We start from the raw sequence: 26309 nt of genomic DNA, 5'->3' as shown, positions 1-26309 counted from the left end.
CTCATAATTCAAGCTTAATATCTGAGTTAAGCATCTTAGGAGTATCTGATATATATACATATATATAGCTTATATATGTATATAAATATACATGTGTAATTGCAATAGCCACAATGCCCCCCTTAACTTCTCAAGTTGTTCTCGCTTTTTTTGGACACGCTTGTTGCTACAAAGCCTTAAGGTCCAAGTGCAAGAAATATGAAAATATTATGATGTCCGGTAGCGGGAATGAACCCGGGTTCCATAATCACAACTAGGTCATGTTGGTGGTTAGTTTCCCACTACTGGACATCATAATATCTTCATATTTCTTGCGCTTGGATCTTAAGGCTTTGTAGTGACAAGCGTATCAAAAAAAGTGTGAAGAATTCGAGAAGTTAAGAGGGCATTGTGGCTATTACAATTACATATTATGTATCTGGTAAAAAGTGACCAGTAGATTCCACACACACACACACACACACACACACACACACACACACACACACACACACACACACACACACATATATACATACGTAGTCCTCTGTTAATAAGGTTCTTGATGATCTAGCAACCTTGCAGATTGGTAGGGCAGAGCAAAGCCAGGAATTTTCCGTAGGGAGGTTGTGGAGCCAGACAGTCAGCCAGGACTAACGTGTACAAGGAACTTAATGCTAGGAGTGTCAGTTTCGTAAATATGGGCAAGGGTCTAAAGCTGTTTTCTTAATCATTTTTGCTGTTCAACAACGGTAACCTAAACGTTGTCAGTTTCTACACAGGAAAGGCGGTATATCCCATAAATTTTTAGTATAGGTTTTTTTTTATTTTCATTATTCATTCAGATCTGTGGTGTGCATAGCTGATAATAAAGCATTCATAATGGTTGTGTGCATAAATGATCTGACGATCATGCAAAGAGATAACTCCCTGTGAAACTGCCATTTACGTACACCACAAGACTTGTTATGTAAACTTCCCCCGGCAATCACACGAAGGTCGTTTGTGTAACATAGACTGAAGTTCTATATGCTCTTTCACGTTTATTAGACGATATAATTAGGAACTTATAGATACGAAGAAACCGCATTAAACGAATATATCAGGTACAACGATTTCAATCAGGGTAAAAATAAGCTAAGAGCAGAAAAAAGGGAAAAAGGGACAGTCTTGTGAGGTGCCGTTACAAAGGATGCACATCTTTCGTAACACCCACAAGCCTATTTGGTCTTAGAATTCTGCTCATCTCCTTCTTTAGGCCTCACAACTGTCAACGACGGCAATGTCATCGTCTCTTGGAACTGTAGTAATAGGTATGAAAGCTGATTTGGTTTCTGTTCAGCGTTTGTGGTGGTTGACATGTATGGCATCGTAGATTTACAGCTGACTAGAATAGGGGAATAGCCCCCCTGTTCTCCCTTACTCTGGCTAAGCTAGACAACGCCAATTAGGGTGGGCCACCGGCATTGTTGATTATTATTATTCTAAAATGATCGTTAATTACTGTCAACTAATTAATGTAATTAACCTGTAATTAACGAGACAGAGCACGGGTATATACGTCTGTTTGGAACGGTTCATATCCCGTCCGGCAAGTGCAACAACTTGTTAACGTATGGGTACCCCCCCCCAGGCCAGTACTAAACACGGCGAAGGGACGTTCCAATTGGCCGACAATAAACAAATGCACGGCCAGTGTCAGAAGCCCCAAAAGTGTAGAAAAACCAGTTTCAAAGGTCAAAACAGGCGCAGAGCTAATACTTAGAATTACCCTTAGAAATACTGTGGATAATACTATGATTCTTATAACTTCGCCAAAGACACAAACTATGGTATGCATTTTCCTGACTAAAGTAGCCTAGGCTAGTAAGGATAGCCTATCTTGTATCTTATGTAGGCCATATGGTATTATAAGTTGCCAATACACGCATATGAAATTGAAATTGTAACATACATTTTTGAAAAGAATTCTTCATTCTCATTATTTTGAACCCCATAAACACTATGCGCAAATGATAAATAAAAAATTAATCAGATTATGATTTATAAGTTAAGACAGTACTGCCCCCCCCCACAGCTAGTACGGCAAAATGGTAACCGTTAAACACCCGCAGGTTATGTTTGCATGATAAACCCAAAATGGTTTATCATGCAAAAATGGCTGGCTGGAGTCTTATTGGCAACTTATAAAATTTTACCGGCCATTTTTCCATTTTTAGCTGTTATTGTTGAAGCCCTACATCCAACCATTATGGGAGACCCTGGCGGGAAACTGGAAGAAAATTATAATGCATTGTGAACCATTATTGTTGGTGCAAACCATATACTTTGTGCTTCCTCAGGCCTATGCATATAACGGGTTGGGGACCCAGTAGAAAACAGGGTTAGCCTAGTTTTGGGGGGAAACAACAATGTATGAATTGTACCAACAGCCATTGTTTAAAGTGCATAAACCACAAGATGGAAAAATAGATGGTTCATGTTGGCAATTGGTGTCAGTTGCAAAAATTACAATTGACTAAAGTTGTCACAAGGCCAATTACAGGGATAAATCTTAACCATACCAAACCAGTGTGCTGGGTCCTTACCTGGCAACAAGGACCTTCCACCTTACCCCATGTAGGGGTTAGATAGTGCTCTCAGCGCACCTCATGCGGTGTACTGTAGGCATTACTTAAAATTTATTGCAGAATCTCTTTGGCCCTTGCTGCAACCCCTTTTGTTCCTTTTACTGTACCTCCAATCATGTTCCCTTTCTGCCATCCTACTTTGCAACCTCTCCAAGTAATTGTTTCATATTGCAACTGTGAGGTTTTCCTCTTGTTATACCTTTAAAACTTTTTTTCTTTCAGTGCTGAATGGCCTCATAGGTCCCAGAATTTGCCTTTGGCATAAATTTTATATTCCATTCCATTCCCTCCCCTCTACCTAACCCAACCTAGAGCACTGTAAACCCTAGAGTAAAATACAGTAAAATGAATAAAAGGGGTTACAGCTAGGGGCCAAAGAAATGCTTCAAAGAACCTTAAGTAGTACCTACAGTGCACCATGTGATGTGCACTGGCAGGTTACCTCCCTATAGTGTCCCACGTAAGGAGTAAGTCTTATATAAAAGGCGATGGTTTGTATTCCTGTAGGAACAACTACAAAATTTTGAATAACATTCAGTAAATTTCCTTGGTATACAAAGCAGAGCTTTTTTATTTAGTCTTACATCAGCTACCCAGTTTAATCCCTGCCGCTGAAGGAAAAGTGAGTGCGATGGTTGGTGAGAAAGGAATGCTCCCCCTCTTTCCGTATACTGTACTCATGTTATAGGCTTTGATATATACTGTATGCCTAGGAAAAATACAAATTTTTATTCAAGATTTGTTATTTTTCACTTTCAGTTATAAAAATCATTACATCACCTTTTAAATTACAGTGCAGTAGAATTAACTAATGATTTGATTTCTTGCCAACATTAGACAGAGTGAATTAGGTCAAAAACAATAATGATATGGTATTTTGCAGAAAAAGACACTGTATGAAAGTAAGTTATTGGCAAATAAGATTGAACCCCGTGCATGTTATGTGTAATATATGATGTCAGATAAATGCGGTATGTCTGGTAGTTTTTATAATCTTTCCTTAACCAAGTAAAATGTGACCAGTAGCTTTAATATTTGTGGTTACATTTGATTTCTAGACCCAAAGTTTCATTACAGTCCCATGTCATTTAGATACAGAACAGTTGTCATGATTTTTAATTTTGTGTTTTATGCTTCTTGTTTGCATAAATGTCAATATAAATATATGGCCAATTATTTTATCATATGCATTAGATAACCAGTCAATCAGTGTTGTAGCAGTGATTTCTTTACTAATTGGTATTTATGAGTTACAAACATCCTAGGCCCTATATGTGAGTAGTGCCATCAGTGCTTGTGGTGCACTGTAGGCATTACTTAAGGGCGTCTCCAGTGTCGTGTTGGTTCATAGCCTCACTCATTTTTTAGTCTTTTACTTTACCGCTGTAAAGGAACAGAGGTAAAGTATTACAGCACTTCTTAGTGCAACTGTGGAGTTTTCTCTCTGTTCCACCTTTAGATCCTTGTACTTTATCTCCATTATTTTGTGGATCTCTTTATTTTGCTGTCCAACCACTCCAGTGCCCTCTTTAGTTTAGAATATCTTTGGCTAAAATAACACTGAAGAGTATTTGTTGTACAAGGATCTCAAGGTTGATCAGGGAGAAAACTCCACAGTTGCATTAAGAAGTGCTGTAACAGTTCGAGAGGGTGGAAAGCAAGATCATAGAAAGGAACAGAGGTAAAGTAAAAGGCTAAAAAGTGGGTGGGACTATGAATCAACAGGACACTGGAGACACTGCTCACAGTGCACCACAAGAGGTGCATTGATGGCACTACTCCCATATAGGATAACCACAAATATTAAAGCTACTGGTCACATCAATAACTTCTTCAAGCAAGTAGGCTACTTTGCATATTGGCTACTTTTTACATTTTCATTCTAAGTAATGTGCTATATTTTGTGTTTGCTGATTGTTATTATCAACCAAATTACTTTGCAGGTGGAGGCACAGGATTCATAGGCACAGCTTTATGTAACAGTCTAAAAAAACGGGGCTATGATATTCTTATTGTATCTAGAAAACCAGGCCTCTGGAGAACAACTTGGGTGAGTATTGGGTGTTGTCTTTTTGTGCATCATTATCACACATTTTCATCAGATTCGTACCGTTTACTTTACTTGTTGGTGGGAAGACAATTGTAGGGAAAGCAAGAACATAGTGGTACAAAGAGATTCATTTGTTCTCATGAGCAAGCTGCTAGGTAAATATCGGCAGGTAGGTGAGGGGATGGGAGTACCACCCACTCCCCTGACGGTCAATCCTCACTTTTTCTTTGGCTGAATTACTGGATTGCCCCCTTGGTTATTTTTCTGACACTGTTTTTGGTTGCGGTAAGAATGATCAGTGTTAGTTTTCCCGGTGATGAATGAAGAGGGACAATGCTGTGTGCGTTGATGCTTTGTAACCCTTGAACATTAACCGTTATTTGTTTTGTTCTTCTTGCATGGGTCTAATGTATTCCATGGATTTGCCATGTATGGAGTATTGCTGTTTGTTTTATTCTCAATGGAAGAAGTTTGCTACTAAGATGAAAAGATCCAGGAAGATGTAGTACAACTCCTCTCACATGTATGCCTCTCAGTGTATCAACTTTTTTTGTGACCCCTGCTTCGTCCTCTGAACCAGTTATTTGTTTTTGTCTTGGGGGTTGACAAGAGTTGTTGATAACTGAGCGACTCTTTCTGCTTCTGCGAATGAATTTTCTTATGTTCCTATGGGAGTACAAACCATTGCAAGGAAAAATAATGACAGACCATATTCTGCTCAGAGAGGACAAATGGAACAGGTAGAAATTAATTTTAATACGTCAAGGAACGGACAGGAATTTGAATGTGCCTCAAGTAAGTGGAGTAAATCAGCTCCTAGACTGGATGATGTAACGTACTTAGTGATTAAACATACACAAGAAAATACCAAATTCTCCATACCAAGCCTCATTACTGTAATAGAATTTTTTGAGAACATACCTTCCCTAAACAGGGAGAGGTTAAAATTACAGTACTACTGTTTTTGAAATCAGGGGAAGACTCTTTCAAGACAGAGAATTATCATCTCATTGCACTGACATTATATCTGTGTAAGATTATGGAAAAAGTGAACACATGTTTGATGTGGTACTTGGAACATGGTAAATATTTGTCCCCTGCTCAGTGTGTTCTTTTGAAGTATGCACTGATGTGTTGGTTTGAATGGAGATGTGGCATTCGGATGGTTTTTTATGAATGTAACATGAGAGACAATTTCCCTCTTTTTATGAAGGGTTTTTTGTAGAATAGACTTTTGGGTTTGGGTTGGAACAGCAATATCATATATATTTAATCAAGAGGGTGGAGTACCTCAAGGTAGTGTTTAAGCGTAACCTTGTTGGTCTTAGTAATCAATGGGGTATATTGAAAATAATTCTCTCAGTTGCAACTTATACTTTTTGATGATGAGTTTTTGATATCTTTTGCAGCAACTGGGATGACAGTGTTGAATGTTGCCTTCAGCTCTGCATTGATAATGTAGCAAAGCAGTCCTGAACGTTGCCCTCAGCTCTGCATTGATAATGTCGTAAAGTGGTCTGAGATGAATGGATTTACGTTTTCATTTTGAAAAATTGTAGCTATGCTTTTGCTATATAACAGGAGTCCATCCTGATCCAGATCTGTCCACACATGGGCAGAGAATTCCATGTGTTGCTGAAACAAAGTTTCTTGGTTTGGTTTTTTATAGCAAGCAGACTTGGATTCTACATTTGAAAAATATTTAAGCGCTTGAAAGCAGTGGATGTCCTGAAAGTTCTATCCCATACTTCCTGGGGTGCTGACCAGACTAAGATGTTGAAGCTAGATAAAACTAAGTCTTGTCAGTTAATTTATGGGTGTGAAATCTATAGCTCAACAAAGCCTAGTAGCCTTAAAATGTTTAATTCAATTCATAATGCAGTAGTAGATTGGTTACAGGCGCATTTAAACCATCTACCAAGTATTAAATATAGTAATTGTGCACACCACTGTAAGTTACTGTTGAATTCTTTTGACTATCATTACAGTACAGAATTTTATTTCATAGGAAAGTCACATTTCATGTAAATTTTGTCAAGAAAGTAATAAATTATCTTAATTTGATTTTGAACTGATAATTCTTTTCCGCAAAGTACATCTTTTACACAACATGTTTATTTCTGTTTAGTTCCTTTGGCAAAACAGTGTAAGGAAAACTCATTTATGTCATTTGTTCTCAATCTGTTTCTGATTGAAATTTCTTTATTTTCTTTGATGTATGTGTAAACATTATCTAAGTTATGAATATGTGCATCGTGTATTATCATTAAAGGACAAACCGGAATACAGTAACCCCATGATGCATCCAGAGGGTTGTGAATATATTCAAGTTGCAGAAAAAGGAATAGTGATTAGGCTTGCCAGGCTATGCTACACTGACTGAAAATATTTTATAGGGGCCAGAGAAATAAGGATTAAACACAGAAATCAGCAAAAAAAAAAGCAATATTTAGGAAGATGTCTCTTTCAAAAACTTCATCACAGGAGTGTAGCTTACCGGAACTACATATTCATGATCAGGTAACTACTAGTATGAAGTGCAAGACATCCAAAGGTATTGTACTGTATGCAATATAAATATAGTGAATGCTAAATTTGCACAAGTGTAACAAAAAAATGAAAATGCAATGACCATATTGTAAATAATGTTGACTAGTAGTGCCCATGAATGTATATTGCTAGCACACTTCAGGTTCACTAGACTCCCTTGTTTTCATTTTCCATGGATTCCATTTATGTGTACAGTACATTTTGTACAATATACTGTACAGTTAAAATTATTAACCAGTCACATTTACTTTAGTACATATGGTACAATATATAGTTATATCATAAGCCAATCAGATATACTGTGCTGTTGATAGTGTACAGTTTACTCCAGAATAATAGTTGAAAAACATCATGCAATAAAACTCCATACTGTAAAACTTATATGATTGTATACTGCAGTCTCTCTCTCTCTCTCTCTCTCTCTCTCTCTCTCTCTCTCTCTCTCTCTCTCTCTCTCTCTCTCTCTCTCATTTTCACATACATATTTCAGTACTGTACCCAGGAAAGTAATTTGGTCACTTACCAAAGTGTACATCCTGGGGTGCATACTTGAAGGCAGTACCCCATGTGGCTAGTGGTACAGAGATGACATGGCTTAAGAGAGTAGTTCTAGAGACTGCAGAGTCCATTTCGTATGAGTAGCCAAGTCAAGTTCCTCCTCATCCTCAGACACTATATTACTTCATTGAGAAATGGCCATCAGTAGTGTCTCTTTGCTCCTACAGTAATACATTGGTTGAAGGATACACGTTGTATTAGATGGAAGAAAGGCCACATACTACAGCTGCCCTCTGCAACCAGCTCTTGCTCAGCAGGATGTGCAGGTACATTGTGTAATAGTAGGAGAGCCTTTACTTCCATGCAAATATGGCTATAAAACCAATCCTTAACAATATTGGTTGTGAACCAACCCTTTAAAGATTGATACCAATGTCCCATTAAACAATGTGGCTGCTTTGCATGTCAAACTGCTACAGGTTTCAGTGTGCGAGTACCCAAGACATTTATAAGCAATCAAACGGGTAACTTCATCTAAGACTCATCAGCCAAGGTATTAGTAGGCACAAAGTGGTAAAATAGCTCAGTTTCATCAGCACTACACTTGAGATCTGAAGAGCAATTGCATGTTGATCAAACCTAATAACTTTGGAATCTCTTTGATACCTTTCTCTGAAGTGTCCAAAGTTTTGCCACAGGCCTTACAACTAATAAGCCCATAAGGAAGTTTGAAATGGAAGAGCCAAACTTCAGAAGTCTTGAATTCACTGATGCCTTGCAGCCTTGAAAACTTCATAGCAACCATTGTCAGTTTGGTCCCCCAAATCTTTACACGCACTGATTGTTGTTATTGACGGTACCACATCAAACAGCTTTATACAATTCCTTGTTTCTTGGTTAGGACATCAATTTCCATTCAGGCTTCTTACCTGCAAAAAAGGAAAAGCTATGAGTTAAGTGTACAATACAGTATTATATAATGGCTTATTATGTGCACCTCTGAATGCATGATTTTTTGCAAAGTCATTTTTGAAACTCCATAGCACAATTACCCTTGACTTAGCCCACCCAACATCAGGGTGGCATTGAATCCCCGACTTCGTGACCAAGGGCAACATAGTTTTCTTCTGCTTCACATGTATCAATGCCATTAGCATTTGCATAAATATGCACACACACCAGAAACATGACCCCTAGCAGAGTTTAGGGGAAATACCAAATAACAAGTTTCCAAACTGAAGAACTGATGTTACTGTAGAGCAAAAGTTAATGACCACAGTTGAGAGAACAAACTGTGAGTGCAGTGTGTGATTTTCCCTCCACCTACACCTGATACACTTGATTAACTTCATTGTTCCCCCTTCCCCTCCTCATCAGTAAGCCAGTCAGCACACAACTTTCTCATCAAGCCAGTCAGCATGTGTACAATCCTCATCAGGTTTGGCTGGCTGAACAGGGTTACTTTTTGTGATTCCTCCCAAACAGTAAGAGGTACATGTATACAGTTGGACTAGAAAAGGTGCAATATTGCATAATGCACTGCAGGTAGAGTTGTGAATGATTAAGGTGTCAGTGAAAAAAACTACCTTCCAGAACAGCTGTCTTATGTAAAGAAATTGGTATTCATTGTATGAATGTGTATAAAATCTAAGATACTTTTTGTCTCATAAATGCAAATTTTGTTTATTTTGGGATGTCGATGTCCTCCTGTCCTTACTGATAGTAGCTATTTTTTAGCTTTAGCTTGCTAAGGTTTTAAAGTGATGTATGAGTAGGGGGGCTTTTGCTTAGCTGCAGAATACAAGTATTTATCTGAAAGAAAACTTAATGCTTCTCTGAATTTTAAGATTACTTAATGTCCTGCCACAACCCAGTGAATTTTGTATTCATGTAAAAGGGAAATTATTTAATATTTTGTATATTTATATAGGAATCAGATGTAAAAATCTGCACATTGTTCAAACTATCTGTAGTGGTTTTCCAAAGTGATGGGTAATTTGTGCTGAAGTAACTCATTTTTTTTAGATGTCAGAGTTCATTAGACATTGGAAGGTATTCCAGAGAATATGGTATGTTTTAACTTAGTTTGGAAAGTTTTTAATGTCAGCAGTTTACTATAAAAACATTACTCTGTCTTCATATGCAGTAGCCCATTTTTAATTAATGATGTAACTTTAATTGCATAAGAGTATATCTTAAGGCCTATTGTTAACTATGTACAAATTAAGAAGAGTGGTTGATGTCATATCACAAGAAACAGGCAAATAATAGTAAAAAGTAGGTTTTATCACTTCCTTCTACAGGCAGAATAATTTGGAGTATTCAGTATCAGTTAAAAGTAGTTATTATTTTTGACAAAAAATAAAGATATTAATCCTTGATTGTGCAGTGAGAATTGCTATTGTCTTATAGTTTTTTGACAGGGTTAGTTGTAGGTACAAAACTTTATACAGTAAACTGTATGCTGAAAGATTTAGTGTTATTGCTTTGCAGTACCTAGTACATATTGCTACATAAAATGCTTCTATTTTAGAGTGAAATAAATAATACTGGATTACCTGAAAGTACAACTGCAGTTGTTAACCTTGCTGGTCAGAATTTATTGGATCCACTACGAAGATGGACAGAAGGCTTCAAGCAAAATGTTTGGGCCTCACGTGTAAACACTACAAGGTAGGCATCTGTTGATTGTTGGAAATAAAGGAAAAATTATTGCAGTCTTCTGACACCAATTCAAAAAATAGCTGAATGCTTTTGTGAATGAATTTTTCTTGTTTATTGGAATCTGCATTGCATAATATGTAGACAATGCATATGCTATAATTATCAAGATTTTGTCACTATCCTATTTCTTGAGTGAAAGATAATCACTATTTAAAAGTGTATTGTACATGTTTTTGTTCCTACAGAAATAACCAGTGCTTGGTATTCCTCAGTGCAAGGAATATTCCTAAGTGCAAGTTGGAATTAGTTGTTGAAACTTGATAACAAGGTAGTTAACTGTGTAAAGGGAGGTGAGTCGGAAAACAGCCCTCACTCGTCAGCTGTTCCCAAGAACATTTTTTTCAGCTGTTGTCGAGTAAGGATGTCTTGCTGTGCTGCTGATTGGTAAATTGTAACTTGAGTTTTGAGTGTTTTATATGTCATTTTCTTGTGTGCATAATGGATGTGTGAAGGGCATGACCAGATGTTTATGGATCCGTTATGCCCTCTGTTCAGCTGGACCTCCACTGTTACTGCTCCTGTGTAGGGCTAGGATGTATGGCTGTCAGGAAGGTTTTGGTAGAGTAGCAGGGTGAGTACCGTTAACCTATCAATCCTCCTTTGTGCCCCAGACCTCCCCTCTGTCCTTCCATGTGCACTCCACTCTCAGGTAATAGATGGGTATGCATGGGAAGGTGAGTAATTGATGAACATCCAGTAGCAGTAAGTGCTTTCCTTCCACATCCTCTTTGTCGAGCTCTTCCTCACCTTCCTCCTCATTTTCCTCACCTTCCTCTTGTGGGAAGAGAGGAGTCCAGGAAGACCTCTCACAAGACGTCCCTTAGGATTCAAGTGAGTGCCTTTCCCTGGCTTGGGGAGCGATGGGTGTTTATGCACCTGTAAGTTTTATGTTCATGGTAAGTAGGGCTGATACTGGTCTCACAAAGCAAGTTTGGTAACCTGAGTAGACCTGTGTTTCCTGGATATGAGGAATAATGCTCTCCATCAGTTCTTCTGTGAAAGCATGCTTGGTAAAGTCAGAGCTACCTTCTCCCTTAGTGTGCTTACAATCCAGGGGCTGTAAACAGTTTGTGTATACTGTACAGTAAACCCCCCGTATTCACGGGGAATGCGTACCACACCCCCCTCGAATAGCTAATATCCGCGAATACTTAAAACTCTTCCAAAAACACTTAAAACTGCCTATTTTGATAGTTCAAACACAAAAAAATCTCTAAAAATGCTTATACCGGAGTATTTTAATAGTTTTATCACTAAAAGTGCATTTAGTCATGAAAATGAAGTGAAAATACAGTAATTATTGAATATTTCTCAGTGAAAAATACTGATAATGGGTGAATTTTCTGCAAATAATGTGCATATATGTTCCATAGAGAAATCCGCAAATAGGTGAGTTCGCGAATCGTGAGAATGCGAATACGAGGAGTTTACTGTAGAGTGGTTACTTGGTGGTGTTGATGAACAACAACATGGCTCTATGTCAACAAATGTGGGGAATGGTGTTTCAGACTCTGGATCAGTTGACATTGCAGATGCATGAGTAGGTGGTTTGCCAAGCCATTAAGTTGACTGCAAGACACAGTCTGGTTAGGTGGAACGTTCTGGTAGATCGGCTCAGTCATCAGAGCCGGTTGTAGGGACAGAGTGGTCTCTTCATCCTTGAGTAGTGGAAAAGTTGTTCAAGTTATGGGGGTCTTCCATGTTTGATCTTTTCACAACTAGGTTAAACAGGAAACTTTTGGTTTTCTGTTTTCCAGTTCTGGAGCTATGATATGAGCATACAACCAGGTTAAACAGGGCACTTTTGGTTTTCTGTTCTCCAGTTCTGGAGCCATGAGCAGTGCTGGAAGGTGCTTTCACACAGCCTGTTGTTTATGATTTCAGTGGCTCTTTGTTGGCCACAAGCTGAGCATTGCCATGATCTGCTGTCTCTGCTGGTTGAGATGCCTGTTGCCTACCCTTCTGTTTCAACCACATAATTGCAGGTATCATCAAGAGTCCATCATCTCCTTTGAGAGAGAGGCTTTTCCCATGCAGGGCTGCTAGGGAGATGGCAGGGTACCTTTGTTGTTCTTCAGTGGATGTGTACCAGAGAAAGTGGGCCATCTTCTGTGACTTGTGTTATATTAGGGGAATCTGGTTTTAGTATCAATTCAGTGGACCACAGACTTCTCATTTATCTTTGTCAAGGCAAGCTCCTTTCACTCATATGGTGAAAGGCTATTGCTCAACCTTATTGTGGGATTTCAAACTGAAAGGACAAGGCCCCTCCACTTTGGAGGAGTTGTCTGTGCTAAGGAGAAGTTTTTAGCAGTCTCGTCCTCCTTGGGAACTATGGCCTCCCGAGTAGGATGTGTCCATTGTTTTGTGGCGCCTTACCAGGATGCCCTATGAGCCTCTTGTCTTGTGTCGTGGACAGAGACTTATGCTCATGACTGTGTTTCCCTTAACTTTGGCTTCAGCAAAAAGGGTCGGGGTGTTACAAGGCCTGTCTTATCTCATTCTGCACTTGGAAGGGTGCAGATCTCTCTTTTGTTCCTGAGTTTGTGGCAAAAACTTGGGACCTGTCTATTTCAGACGAGAGATCCAATAGTTTGTCAAAACCCTCCCTCTGAGACTTTGTTGGTAGCAATCCAAGTGTGATGCTACTTTTCCCATTACAAGCTGTTAGGTACTGTTTTAAAAGAACCCATTCCAGAAGGCTAGAGTGCAGATAACATTTCATTTAGTACAGGCAAGCACAAGGAGGAGGTGTCTAGGAGCTATCTCCTCTGAGGAGATCAGCCTCCCCTCCTGCTTTAGAGCTCATTAAGTCAGGTGTGGGGTGGTCCCTTGCTTTTTGGAAGAACTTTTCAGTTTTTCAGGAGAAGAGGGCACGTGTCTGGCATAATCAGACTATCTATACCTTATTCTATCGGAGGGTGACACCCACAAGTCTCTGGATACCTTCTCTTTAGTATCTGTAGTGGCTGCCCAAGTTGTGTATACACCCAGTCTATAGGCTGAAGTACACAGTGGAGTCAGACAAGATATGGGTGGGCACACTTCAGGTATCCTATCCTAGTCCTTGAGGCCAGGATGTGTTGCCCTCAGTTCCATCTTTTAGCAAGGAAGAGCAGGGTGGGGGGAGTGGTAGAGTTTAAATCTAAACCCATTATTGTACTTGGTAATAGCCAGAATTAATTGCCTTCTAGCTGAAGTATCTTACGGGAGGCATCATGGTTCTCTGAAAATTTTTCCTTGCTTGAGCACCCTTCCATATGTAGGGTATGTGGGATAAGAGTCCTACTCCTTTGGCAACCATTTCATTTGACTGGTAGGGGTTACAGGACATTGCTTGCTTGCAAGGCAACTGGGTGCTTGGCAATTCCATGGTTGCTCAACTCCAGTCAGTTGTAGGGACCAACCTCCTTTTTGAGGGGTAAGTCTGGTATATAAAAGGCAAGGATTGTATTTCCGTAGGAGCAAATAACAAATTTTCTTAGGTATACAAACCAAAGCTTTTGTATACTTTAAACCCACCTCAGCTGCCCTGCTGTGTCCCTGTGGCCCGGGGAAAAGTGAGTAGTAACAGTAGAATTTTAGAATGCATGATTACTAGAAAAAAATTATTCTGTCACTTGACAAATGTAACTTTTTAAACATAATTTAACATTAGCTGTTTTTTAATACTGTAAGCGTATGCTGTATGTTTTAAACTTTTAACACAGAGTAATTTCCTTAAAAATCTAGAAAATCTCTTGACTTTTTGCAAAATGCAGAAGCAAGGAAAAGTTTTGAAAATGACATGTGATTACATTATGCTGCTGATATTGCACAGAAAATTACCCGAGTTAGAATGCCACACAGAGCATGAGGCGTCAGTTACCATGGTAGCAAAGTAATCCATGCTTACAGGTGTAGACTGGGAAACATTAGTCCCATTTGTAGCATTTGCTATGCCTCTTGCTGTTACGAGAGTTGTCTTTTCCTTGTGAAATCCATTTTTCCAGACAGTCTGGTCTTTTGAACTTTATCCAGTAAGAAGTGAAATCTGATTAGCCGAATTCCGACAAGTTGTGTTGCTAATGTAATAAGATATGGAGTGGGTGTACTGTTTTATCTATGTAAGAGTCTTTATTACATGTGAATAGGCATCCATGAAACTATAGTGAAGGGCATTGGAAAAATTTCATTGGATAGAAATGAAAGAAGATTAAGTATGCATTTTTTCAGGATTTTGTATCTTTAAATATTTTCAAATGCTTTATAAACATGTGCCCTTGTTCACATGCCCATACATTTTTTACTTTTAATATTTACTGATAAGAGCGAATATATAAACTAAAGTTATATAATTTTTTAAATTTTTATATATCATGATGGCAGTAGTATGTAGATCTTGTGAGTACAATAATAGGCTTAAAATATTTTTTTCTTTTGTACTTTGGCAGATACTTAGCACAAGCTATTGAGTCTGCTAAAGTTAAACCAAAAGTGTTCGTCACAACTTCTGGCGTTGGTAAGTAAATCACTTTAAAGCTTTTAATGCCAAAGATTTTTGTAGTAAAACTGATCATTTGAAAATGTTATAGCTTTATATGAGGTTTTATTTGCCAATGATAGAGAAAGTATATCTTGTAAGACTAACAGTAACTACCCATGGTTTCCCAAGATTTGTAGTCCACTGTGGGTAGGGGACATCAATTATCAATTACTTGAAAGTTTCTCTTTTTTCAGAATGGTCTCATTATTGTACCTATAATTTAGCTTACTTTTAAATCCCAGTGCTCATTCCTTATTCTGAAGAAATGACAGACAGTCCAGCAGTTAACTGCCTCACTCTTGGCATATCTGTGAAATCCACAGACTTTTGCAGTGTTTGATACTTCATGATTACTTTTATTAATTATTACATCTAATTAATTTTGTTTATTTTGTAGGTGCTTTTTCACTCTTGTGATAGTTCATTAACTCCTTAGTTCTTAGGTTTTGGGCTTCCAGGATGGTAAGCAGAGGCTTTAATAAAGGAATCTTCTTTCCTCCTGAGGTCATCATTAGTTGGATAATAATGAAAAATTCTCCTGAGAGTTGCTGGTACTTTCCAGTTACCATGTATGGATTCTGGTCACCATCAGCCAAGTGCCCAAGGGCCCTGGTATAGACTGCTGTGGAATGTCAAAGGCCAGAAGATTCATAGCTTCCCTTGGGTGAGCCTTCTTTTTAAATATGAAGATGCTGGCTTACTCTTTAGCCAATACCATTTTGAAAAAGAGACATGCAATATTTAGGAGGCTTTCTACTTACTAACCTCCTTGGATTTTGATTCTCTCTGCATGTCAGAAATTATGGACCTTTATCTCTTCTTGACAGACCTAGTAGGAGATGAGCTGTTGCTTAGATACCACTATCACCAGGGAGACAGTAAAGTCCATTTGAAGTACTACACCAGCCAGAACCTCTTACTATTATGAAAGGATGGACTTTTCCAGGTATTCTCCATTTCCTTATCAAAGATATAGAAGGAACTTTAAACCTGGACCCCAGCCAGGAGGTGCTACCTTTAAACTCCTATTTGTCAGGCTATGGGTAGGTCTTAGCATTACCCTTTTCAACAAAGGAGGGACAAAAATATTCAATTAGACCCTTTATGGAGACCATAGGAGGAAATGAAGTTCATTCCTAGCTGTAGTGACACATCCACATTCAGCAGAGAACTTCATTGTTCCTGCTTTATGTATACAGCTTTCTAACAAGGCAGATCTTGCCAAATTCCTTGTCAGTGCCGTGAGTTGTTACCTTGAGAGAACTTCCTTTAGGAAGAGGGTTTTTTGGTTGTTTTTGTCTTTAGTATTACCCGCTTCAAAGTTACTAAAAGCCCTTTCCTTTCGGCTCGAGAGGTTTATTCTCTCTGTCTGTCTTCTAACTCCTGAGTATAAAGCATCCGAAGTTGGAGTCAGATGAGGCCAGGGCCTTAGTAACTTGGCTTTTAAAGTTAACACAGATGTTCATTCTTAGTATGGCTACATGGAAGTCTTTCTTCACTTCTGTAAAATTTTTTGTGATGGAAACGTTGTGTACTGTATAGTTACGGTTTGCATTGAATTTAAATATCATGATATACTGGACTTCATTTCTAATACTTAAGTGTAAATTTTCATAGCATATAATTTCTTACTGAAATACCTGCAATGTTTTCATTATTGTTTTAGGATTCTATCCTCCTGGTAAGGAAGAGGTTTTTGATGAAAATGGTCCTGGTGGTGATTTTGACTTCCTTTCAAAATTATGTGCAGATTGGGAAGCAGCAGCAAACCTTTCTCCAGACAGTGGTGTCAGAACTGTGAAAATTAGAACTGGTAAGAATTGCTTATAGTTTATGGTAAAATGCATTTGAAGTTTGATAAAAATTCCCTTATATTTGCTAATAAGGACAAACAGTCCAAATTCTGAATATTTGCTAAATGGGTGAAACAGTGGTTTAAATGAGCTAAAACCCATTGAAGGGGAACTCTTGTCTCACTGGTAAACTACTGTCTTTATTGGGGTCTTTCATAGTAAGTATGGCATATACTTTTGGTATGTATGGCGTGTGTGCGATTGGGCCAGCAGATTTCTTAGAAGATACAACAGTTGGAGAAAATTTAGTGAAAAGTTATACATTTACTGCAGAGACTCTTCTACAAACACAAGGCACAACATATGTTATTTCAGGGACCCTTAAGTCTTAAGAACATATTTCAAAGCTCTAAAAATCAGCCCAAACTTGAAATTGTAACAAATGCAAATTGGTATGAGCCAGTGCAAAGGTTAGGGAGTGCCTCTTTAGACCTTATCACTGCCAGGCCATTCATAATGAAGGGTGTACATGATTTTATAAATGGATCTGACAACGGCTGGAAGCACCTAGTAGAAACAGACACTAATGAACTGCGATTGGAATATTCTGAAAGAGAAAAATGACAGTGATCTTGCTTGATTTTTTTATCATTATAATCTTTTATCAATTTTATTTTAAAGTTTATATATATAGCCTTTGATATTTTATGTTAAAAGGTTATATTAACCTTTACCTAGAGCTTTTGAAATGCAGCCCAGTGCTTTGATGCATTTCATATATTCTTTGTAAAATGTCTGTTCCTTGTACTGTGTTAGTTGATCCTCATAGCAGTACATTTTTTATTTTGCTTTTATTGAGAAGTTATGTTACAGTAAGACTTTTGATTAAGCGTCACTTAATGAGTGTGCAAATTACAGGCCACTGTACTGATGTATGTATTGGTAACAAATTGCTTATTTCTTCCATGTTTATTATTTATTATTTGAGTGTATTTTTTTTACTTTTGTTATTCATTTTTGATTGCATGGTCCAATGAAGTGTTTTTTATAAAGTATGTTAAAACTTTTTCATGGATGTAAGAAAAATCTTTGATATGAAAAGTTTAGTGTAATTCGTGTGTAAAACATACAGTGTTACACACGTACTGTATATACATGGTAATTTAAGAAGAGAAAGTGCATAGTCTACCATTATTTAATTTTTCAGCCTAGACCTAAGAAATCTCCTTCACCCCTAACCCTCCAGCTAATCATATGATTTAAGCTCGTAGGCTAGCTACGTTTATTCAGATCTCCGTTTGTGCTTATTGCCACAAATGTTTTTGATGCTTACCGATAGTTAATTGTTTATTTTTGATAAAAATACATTGGATGTTTATTTCTATGTTCTGATTATGATAGGTTTTTTTATGTGAGTAAGGTAGGGTATTGGTTATCCAGTGAAAAACATTAAAGGATTAGTACTGTACAAATTGTTTTGTTGTGTAAGTGTGTTTGCAGGGTCAGAAATGTATTATTTTCTAAATTTCATACAATATTTGATTTAAATTTTGATAATATGTGGGTTGTAAGTTTTATTTGACCTTTACAAGTACTGTACTATTTTCATAATTAGTATGCATAAAAAGTGTGGCTTATAGTTTGAAAATATAGGTAGTTTATGAGAATTTAGTAAAAAAAAAAAATGTATTTGCTTTTGAAAGTTTTAGACAACTTCACCAAATTGTATGCATAGTACGTAGTTGCTACAGTGATAAATATGTAACCAAGATAGGTATTTAATATACAGTTATATTGTACTAATAGATAAAGAAAACAAATTTATTATCACAATAATGATATTTTTTTGTTGTTTGTCCAACAAATACTCGTACTTCGACCCAACCGATTGTCTCGTGTATACTTGTACCGGACATTCTGCTGCGTCCTATGAGAAAAACAAAGGCAATAACCCGCATGATAACCATATTCAACAAAATAAATAAAAGAATAAAGCATTTCACAATAAAATTTAACATAAAAGATGAAAAAATCATATGTCGTCGCGGTGACACACAGCTGACTTGAGATAGAGGGAGGGAGCGTTTATACTGTTGAGAAGAGTAGGAGAGGAGACAGTAAAAACATTACTCTATGTATGTAAAAGCAGTAAAAATTCACATAAAAAATAAAATGGGAATTTTAACGATAAACTTAACATAATGATACAATATAAAAACAATCAAATGCAATACAGTAACAGTAAAAAATCGAGAGTGAGTCTTACTTGAGCGAGTGTTTGGGACTGCGCTGAGTGAGACAGTAGAGAGGAGAGGGAGGGGATGGTGAAGGGTTATTGGGTGGGAGATGTGTTGCTAAGTAACCAATTGGTTCTTAGCCACGTAAAATAAGTCTAATCCTTCGGGCCAGCCCTAGGAGAGCTGTTAATCAGCTCGGTGGTCTGGTAAAGCTAAGGTATACTTAGCTGTAACCAGTGGTCTGGTAAAGCTAAGGGCTGTAACCTATACTTTTTAATGAATGGCAAACTGTAAGGAATAATAATGAACCTGATGGTAAAAGTCATCATTGAACTCGGGTGTTCTTCACACCAAAAATTGTCACACTGAAAATATTTTATGTCTTAGAAATGGTCACACTGTTTTGTCCCACATACATTTCATGCTTTTATGTAGAGAATGCAGGCTAAAACTAACAGCTAGGCTTGCTTTATGCCATTGTCCAAACATAACCAACACCAAATGTCAAGTACTGGAAACAAATTGAGAAAATTTTATCAGTTTCATCATTTTTAGTAGTCATTGAATTTTTTAGAGTTGCAGATTATTAAAGAAAATTAAAGTTTGTCATTGGCTAAACTACCTATTAATAATAAAGAAAAATATTATGTCACCAGGTAATACTTGATGCATTTCTAGGGTTCTATATTACAACTTAAATACATGTACTGTCTTGAGACGGTCCACCTTCAGTAGCCTAGTATTCAATATTTTGCATGTAGGTCCCTTTTCCTACCCAAGAGATTAATTTGACATGACTGCAGGGAACTGTGCTGTTCACGGTGAACATAGCTTTCTATCTGTTGTATCCTGTCCATCGGAAGTTGTGTACTTTATGCAGTATTAACCTCTCAAACTCTGTCAGTGGTATTTCATCTATTTTTATGATCTTGTTATTCCTCATGTGGCAGATGAAAGCTAAGTAAAAGAGGGATTTTTTTGGGAAATAATGTTGTGAAAATTTTGATCTTTGTCTTTTTCAGGTGTGGTTCTCGGTCGTCAGGGTGGCATGGTTCAACAGCTTTATTTTCCATTTTTCTGTGGAGTAGGTGGACCTGTTGGTCATGGTAGTCAACCTATGCCTTGGATTCACATTAATGATATAGTAGGGCTCTTCATCCATGCAATTGAATCAGAGAGTATTAGTGGGGTGATGAACGGTGTTGCCCCTCAAATTATTTCCAACAAAGACTTTGCAAATGCTTTTGGAAAAGCTCTGTGGAGGCCTTCTTTTATACCTTTGCCAACTTTTGCAGTTAATATGTTGTTTAGTGAAGAGCGAGGCAAGATCATGACGGAAGGACAAAAGGTGACCCCTAAAAAAGCTCTTGAAACAGGTTATACATTTAAATACCCAGATATAACATTAGCTGCAAAAGAATTTTCTAAACTCATCTATGTAGATGAAGTCTGAGTGTAAAATATTTTAGTGCACTGTTATGTATATAGCAGAAAGATTGACAAAGATGGGAGCAAAGCATTCATTAGTATGAAACTGTTTATCCATACCTAAAAACTAAAGTGTACACTGTTCCTGCAGTTTTATTTGTTTTAGTCCATGAATTTGTTACACTGTATGGTTGATGATCCATCAAACTCTTCAAGCCTAGATATAATAAACAACAAAAATGTGAGTGGATTGCAGATGACAATTAAAAAGGTAAGTTCTTCTAATTAAGCTTATTACTGTATTGCTAATGAAATCAGTCCATAAAGATATAATACTGTAATTTCAGTGTATGATTGAATGATAATGGCTTTGACTAAAGTTTGCACAAACATGGACAAAATAAGGGATTTATTTACTAAAATTTCTTAAGTTACAGTGTCTTGTTTTCAGATGAGCTTGTAACATTCACAGCTTTTAAGCAAAATTATGCGTTAAATTCAGTTTTTCTTCAGAATTATTTAGAGTATCAACATTTAACCTATTAATTGAACAGGATTTTAGTCATAATGGCTTAATGGTCTGTGCATCAGTCTAGCAGGCAAATTAGACTTGGGTTCACTCCTTGTCTTTGGTGTATCAGTACCAACAACAAACCTCTTTGTTGTATGTACATTGATGAAGGAAAACAAATAAAATTTTGAATAGCTGGTGAGGAGAAAACAAACAAACTTTTAAATAGCTGTTGCAACCAGTAGTACAATATTTAGCAAAGTTTAGATACTTTTCAATCCTCTTTTTGAACTTGTGTATCACTTGCGTAACATATTCTTGAACTTAGTTTCACATAAGTGGTTTTTTTGACTGCTGTCTTATTCAGTTATTCATCCTTGTAATGTAATGTTAATTTATTGTTAGAAGTTATTCAGAAACTTGTCAAAGTGCAGTAGCTGAATTTTTGTTTGTGATTGTGGGTGCAACCAGTAAGTATTCACCTCTTATACAAAGATTGCATTTTATAATTTTCATGCATGTGTGTATTTTGTTTTTCCTGGTTGTATATTTCTGATTAGTGATTATAGAACAAGTTTTACCATTGCTGCCTTTTAGTAATTTTTAAAATTTTTAATCAGCCTACATTTTATTTAAGAAAATCCTTTGGGCCACCCCTAAGAGTCTGATTAAAATACATAATGCTAATAATAATTTGAAGGATGATATTGTAGTCAGTCACTTGTTGGGAGTAGTGATGGCAGTTAACCTTATTATTTATTATTGTGCCTTGTTGTATCATTGTGTCTGATTTTGTATACTTGCTGAGCATTACGTAGTGGAAGAGAGATTACCAAATGTCACTATGGTGCAACAAAATATGTTGCACCATGCTTGGAGGAAGGGTGTCACATCAGGAATCGATCAGTTTCTTTCATGGCTTTATAGGCTGAGGAAAACAAGGACTTTACTAGTGAAAAGTTCCACATCTATAGGTTCTGCATCAGGACTGGATATCTGGGCAATGTTCTCTGGATTGGTGGACTCAATATCTACACCCAGATGGTGGTAAGTGATTAAGACTTTGATTTTGCTGCTCTTGGAGTTGTTATAGCAGCTTGTATTGCTGCAGGCTAATTATGAGATGGGTTCTCTCTTCAGTGACCTGAGTTTGAGCTGTAATGGGGGTGGTAAATTCAGCAGTGGTCATGGATTCAGGGCATGCCTGAATCCATGAGGTGCAGGCGGGACCCATGCAGCAAAAGAGAAAGGACAAAGCATGAAAGGATGACAGTTGCCACAGCGTAAGAACCATTTCAGGAAAGAATTGAGATCTGGTCTTGGCCTCGAAGAAAAATGTGGTCCAAGGAAACCCTGTCTAAAGGACATCATTGGTCAAGCAGACACTTTGCTTAAACATGATAGAGAAATACTGAGACATGGGAAAAGATAAATGTGATCTAGTCATTGTTTCAATCAAGGAAACAGTTGTGGACATGGACCCGGGGAGCTGACCAAGTACCACTCATGGACTCGGAAAGGAGAAAGCAAGTTAGGAAGACAAATCTGGCTAATATGGGTTGTGACCCAGTATAAGCCACTTAAGAAGTATGTAGACACAAAGTAGCCAATGAACAGGTGGCAACTGAAGAACTATTCATTCCAGACTGGCATTTTAAACAAATTTCCATGTAAGGACTTGGAGTGTTGGAAGTCTTGAGTCTTGTATTTGTTCCCCTCTTTCACTGTGGATGACAATCATTGCAGGCATAGAGGAGTCAGTCCTTGGATGGTTTGAGTAAGGATGAGCACAGTGAATGACTGCGGTGAGCAATAGAGGAAGAGGAATAATCATGTACCTTCCCCATCCAGTGTTAGGAGTAAAGGCAGTGTTGAGACTGAAGAAATAGTGTAATCTGGACCATATATTCACATCCATAATACCAACCTCTTTCATTTCTATTACTGAACCTCCTTTCGTATTCTTTCTTTCATCAACTTTCCACCTGCTCTAACAGTTGTTTCATAGTGCAACTGCAAGGTTTTCCTTCTGTTGTACCTTTCAAACCTCACTGTCAATTTTTCTCTCAGTGCTGAATGACCTCATAGGTCCCAGAGCTTGGCCTTTGGCTTAAATTTTGTGTCCCATAATGAAGACTAGAGAAGAGATCAAGCAAAGCAGGTGGGACATGCCTGGGCAATCACTGAGATGTCAAAGATTCAGATTGTTTGGGTATGTATTGAGATTGCAGAGAGGAGCAATCACTGGGAGAGTTAGTAGATATGGAGATACCAGGATTGAAATCTCACAAGGCCAACAGTCATAAAGGTATGCATTTGAAGCTGTCGAGATGGGAACTTGAGTAGAAAGTTTACAAGTTAAAAGAGGTCGGAGAAAATTCTTTGGTATAACCTACCAATAAGTGGTACTTGATGTATGGAATTTATTTTCATTTTTAGATTCAGATAATACATTGACTTGTGACATGGAATTTAACCTCAGAGATTATAATGACACATGACATTATATAAAAATAATTTTTAATACCTGTGCTGTAAAATGTGTGTGGGTGTCATAAAAAAATGGAGGGGAATGTTATGTTTATTTTTTATGGCACATTTTTATTTAACTTGATATTTACTTGCTAATTTTATGAATGTAATTAGTTTTAATGGAGGATAAACTTATAACACATATACCAGCTTACACAACACATCTTAAGAAAATATTAGCATTGATAGAGGGAAAGAAAAATAAAATTCTTTTGTGCCACTTTGACTGTAGTATGATCCCTATTAGTGGAAAGTAAATGATTGAGAAGGAAGTGGCCAGGACTGAATTTTTAGAGTTAAAGAGGCCTCTGGCATAAATAGGTGGAGGATGTAAGAGGAGAAGAGGTGTATTAGACAGCATGATGTGCCCCTGAAAAAAGTTTTGGGGAATGACTCTCCTTGTAGAGTATTCTAAGTATATTCTACCACGTTATTTCAGAAATGGAAAGCCCAGTTAACTTGAGTTGATGAATAAGAGTAGAAAACAGTTATTCCACTTTGGGATTTGTTAGTAGAAAACAGTTATTCTACTTTGGGATTTGTTAGTAGTATTCTGGAACAGGTTGAGTTGGCAAACATTGAAGGTAGACATAAAGGACAGTGCTAATAGTTCTCTGTAATTTGCTATGTTATAGGCAAATTGAAAATTAAAAAAGATAATCATGTTTTAACAGATTATGTGAACTTCCAAACCACCCAGTGATTTTACTAACATAACAGTAGTCAGTGTTACTTGTCACTTGGATGGGGTTATTTGATAGAGTTGCCACTTAACTTGTTGCCTTGGTTAATTTTGTGACATCACCAGTGTTAGTTATAAGGTTAAATAGGTTAAGTAACACTCCCATCAAGTTTATACTGGCATTTCAGCAGTCCACTTACTGTCCTACAAACCTTTCACTGTACCAGTGTTTCTACAATGTTCTGAATGTCTTGATGGCAGTTTTTACTTTTTCCCCATCTTATCAACCCTACTTTGGGTCGAGTAATTTGCTCAAGGTCATTGAAGGAGGGGTACTTTTTATGGCGTGTTTTTCATTAACCCGTTTTGTACTGAACTTATCACTAGACTGCTCACAAACCAAGACTACTACTTATGCCTTCATGATCTGGTGATCATTGCCTCGTATTCTTCTCTGGTTTGTGTACACCATGTACACAAAGAAGTCTCATTTAACAACCAATACAAGTTTTCAGCAGTTTCATAGTTCCTACTTCTTCTGGTGGTAATACCATCCTCTGTTCCCTCTTAACGATTCTAGGGTTGTTAAACCCTTGTCTTTCAGCTTACAACTTTGTGGTTATGAGAATATGGAGACCAGTGATTATCCTAAACTTCCTTAATCATGTCATCTTTTGGATTCCCATCAGAGTGAAACCAGAGTTATCAGTCCTTCAAGGGGAGCCAACTAATATGACCAAATTTTCAAGATAGACAGACTGATGTATGCGTTCACAGTATCTGTCTTCCAGAGAATCCCTTCACTCAAAATTACACTGAAAACTCTTAAAGACATTTATGGCCATATCAAGTTATGTGCTCATTTGTGTGTACAGTTGATGAAACTTATCTCAACTATAAAGCAATCAGTTTTTTATCGTCACAATATCAAGACTCGCATGGCTGAGGTTGAAGAGATGTTGCAAGAACCTTTGTTCTATTAGCAGCACACTGCACAAGTAAACTATGAAAAAGTACCAGCATGTACCTGTATACTAAAACCACAGTTCCAGTTAATTATCTGTATCCACAAGAAATCTTTTAGGTAACCTGGATTTTATGTTACACATAATTATGACTTAATTAGAATTAACAAAAAAATTAAGAAAAATGGTCCTAAAAGAGAAAAATCCAGGTTTGGTACCTGGGCCTGTTTCAAAATTTGACCAACTCATTGTTAGCTTATGAAAATTTATTGAGAAGTTTTAAGATTCCTTGTGAATGGGAAAAATATCCTGGACCACACCTGTATCTAATCCCTTGCCCATTTCTCCCCCCGTCCAAAACTTTTGTAGAAATCCATCAATAACTTACGGGTGAATACAAAACCTCTGCATGGTTTTGTTGAGAGTGGTAGTTAAGTATCTATTCTTTCCACTATTATAGTATGATATAACATGGTTTTGAATGCTTAAGCACCATTCAAGAAAAAACAAACTTATTTTGGTACAGTATAAAATATTTCTGCTCATTGGTTAGTCATGTTGTACAGTATTTTTATATAGATATCTAACATTGTTATTGTTTGTGGGTAAAATATCCACAGTTTTGTATACTTTTGTATATTTATAACTGAAACAACAGATTTTGCATGTTTCAAGATGTTATAGGTAGAAAGATACATATGTATGTACAACTGTGGATCTCTTAATCATAAAAAAGCGTGTCATAGTATTCTTTTTGTTATGTTATTGTTTGTGCTCCAGTGACATTCTGTACTTGATTCTATTGTTGCAAAACAAAAATAAACCAGTGGGTAATTCTTAACTGAAATTATTTGGGTAACTTGAACTTTTTTTTTTTTTTTTAGATACAGTAACCCCTCAACTTTTAAGACTAGTATACTGATCAGCCTCACTACTGTGCTGGTTTTTGCTAGCCTTCTTTACTAGAAATGATTCATCTGGATGAAATTAAATGATACATGTACAGTACTCTTTAGTTTCAGACAGAAGTTATTTGTAATGACGGTTAGCTGTGGAATATAGTGAATGTTGAAGAATAGACTATATATATATATGTGATAAGTTGAGGGGCTACTTATGAAGTTTCACAAACATCTATATACATTGTCTCTGAATCAAGGTTCTAATGTAATATACTATAATAATATACACAAAAATCTAGTAAA

General features: G+C 37.1%; 1 protein-coding gene across 1 annotated transcript; it reads left to right on the top strand.

The window, feature by feature from the left end:
• The first annotated feature begins 1145 nt into the window (after nt 1-1145).
• On the top strand, nt 1146-26309 carry LOC136855662 (epimerase family protein SDR39U1). The gene is made up of 6 exons (XM_067132874.1): nt 1146-1292; nt 4553-4659; nt 10241-10380; nt 14865-14932; nt 16623-16769; nt 20009-26309. The coding sequence occupies exons 1-6, from the start codon at nt 1262-1264 to the stop codon at nt 20437-20439; spliced, it is 924 nt and encodes a 307-aa protein (XP_066988975.1). The 5' UTR covers nt 1146-1261; the 3' UTR covers nt 20440-26309.

Source organism: Macrobrachium rosenbergii, chromosome 32, assembly GCF_040412425.1.
Source record: "Macrobrachium rosenbergii isolate ZJJX-2024 chromosome 32, ASM4041242v1, whole genome shotgun sequence".
Taxonomy (NCBI): domain Eukaryota; kingdom Metazoa; phylum Arthropoda; class Malacostraca; order Decapoda; family Palaemonidae; genus Macrobrachium; species Macrobrachium rosenbergii.
This window is presented reverse-complemented; position numbering and strand designations above follow the sequence as displayed.

Coding starts and splice junctions, on each gene's coding strand:
- LOC136855662 (XM_067132874.1), top strand. CDS start 1,262: ATGTCATCGTCTCTTGGAACTGTAGTAATAG. Junction 10,381..14,864: donor TCACGTGTAAACACTACAAG/GTAGGCATCTGT, acceptor GTACTTTGGCAG/ATACTTAGCACAAGCTATTG. Junction 16,770..20,008: donor AACTGTGAAAATTAGAACTG/GTAAGAATTGCT, acceptor TGTCTTTTTCAG/GTGTGGTTCTCGGTCGTCAG.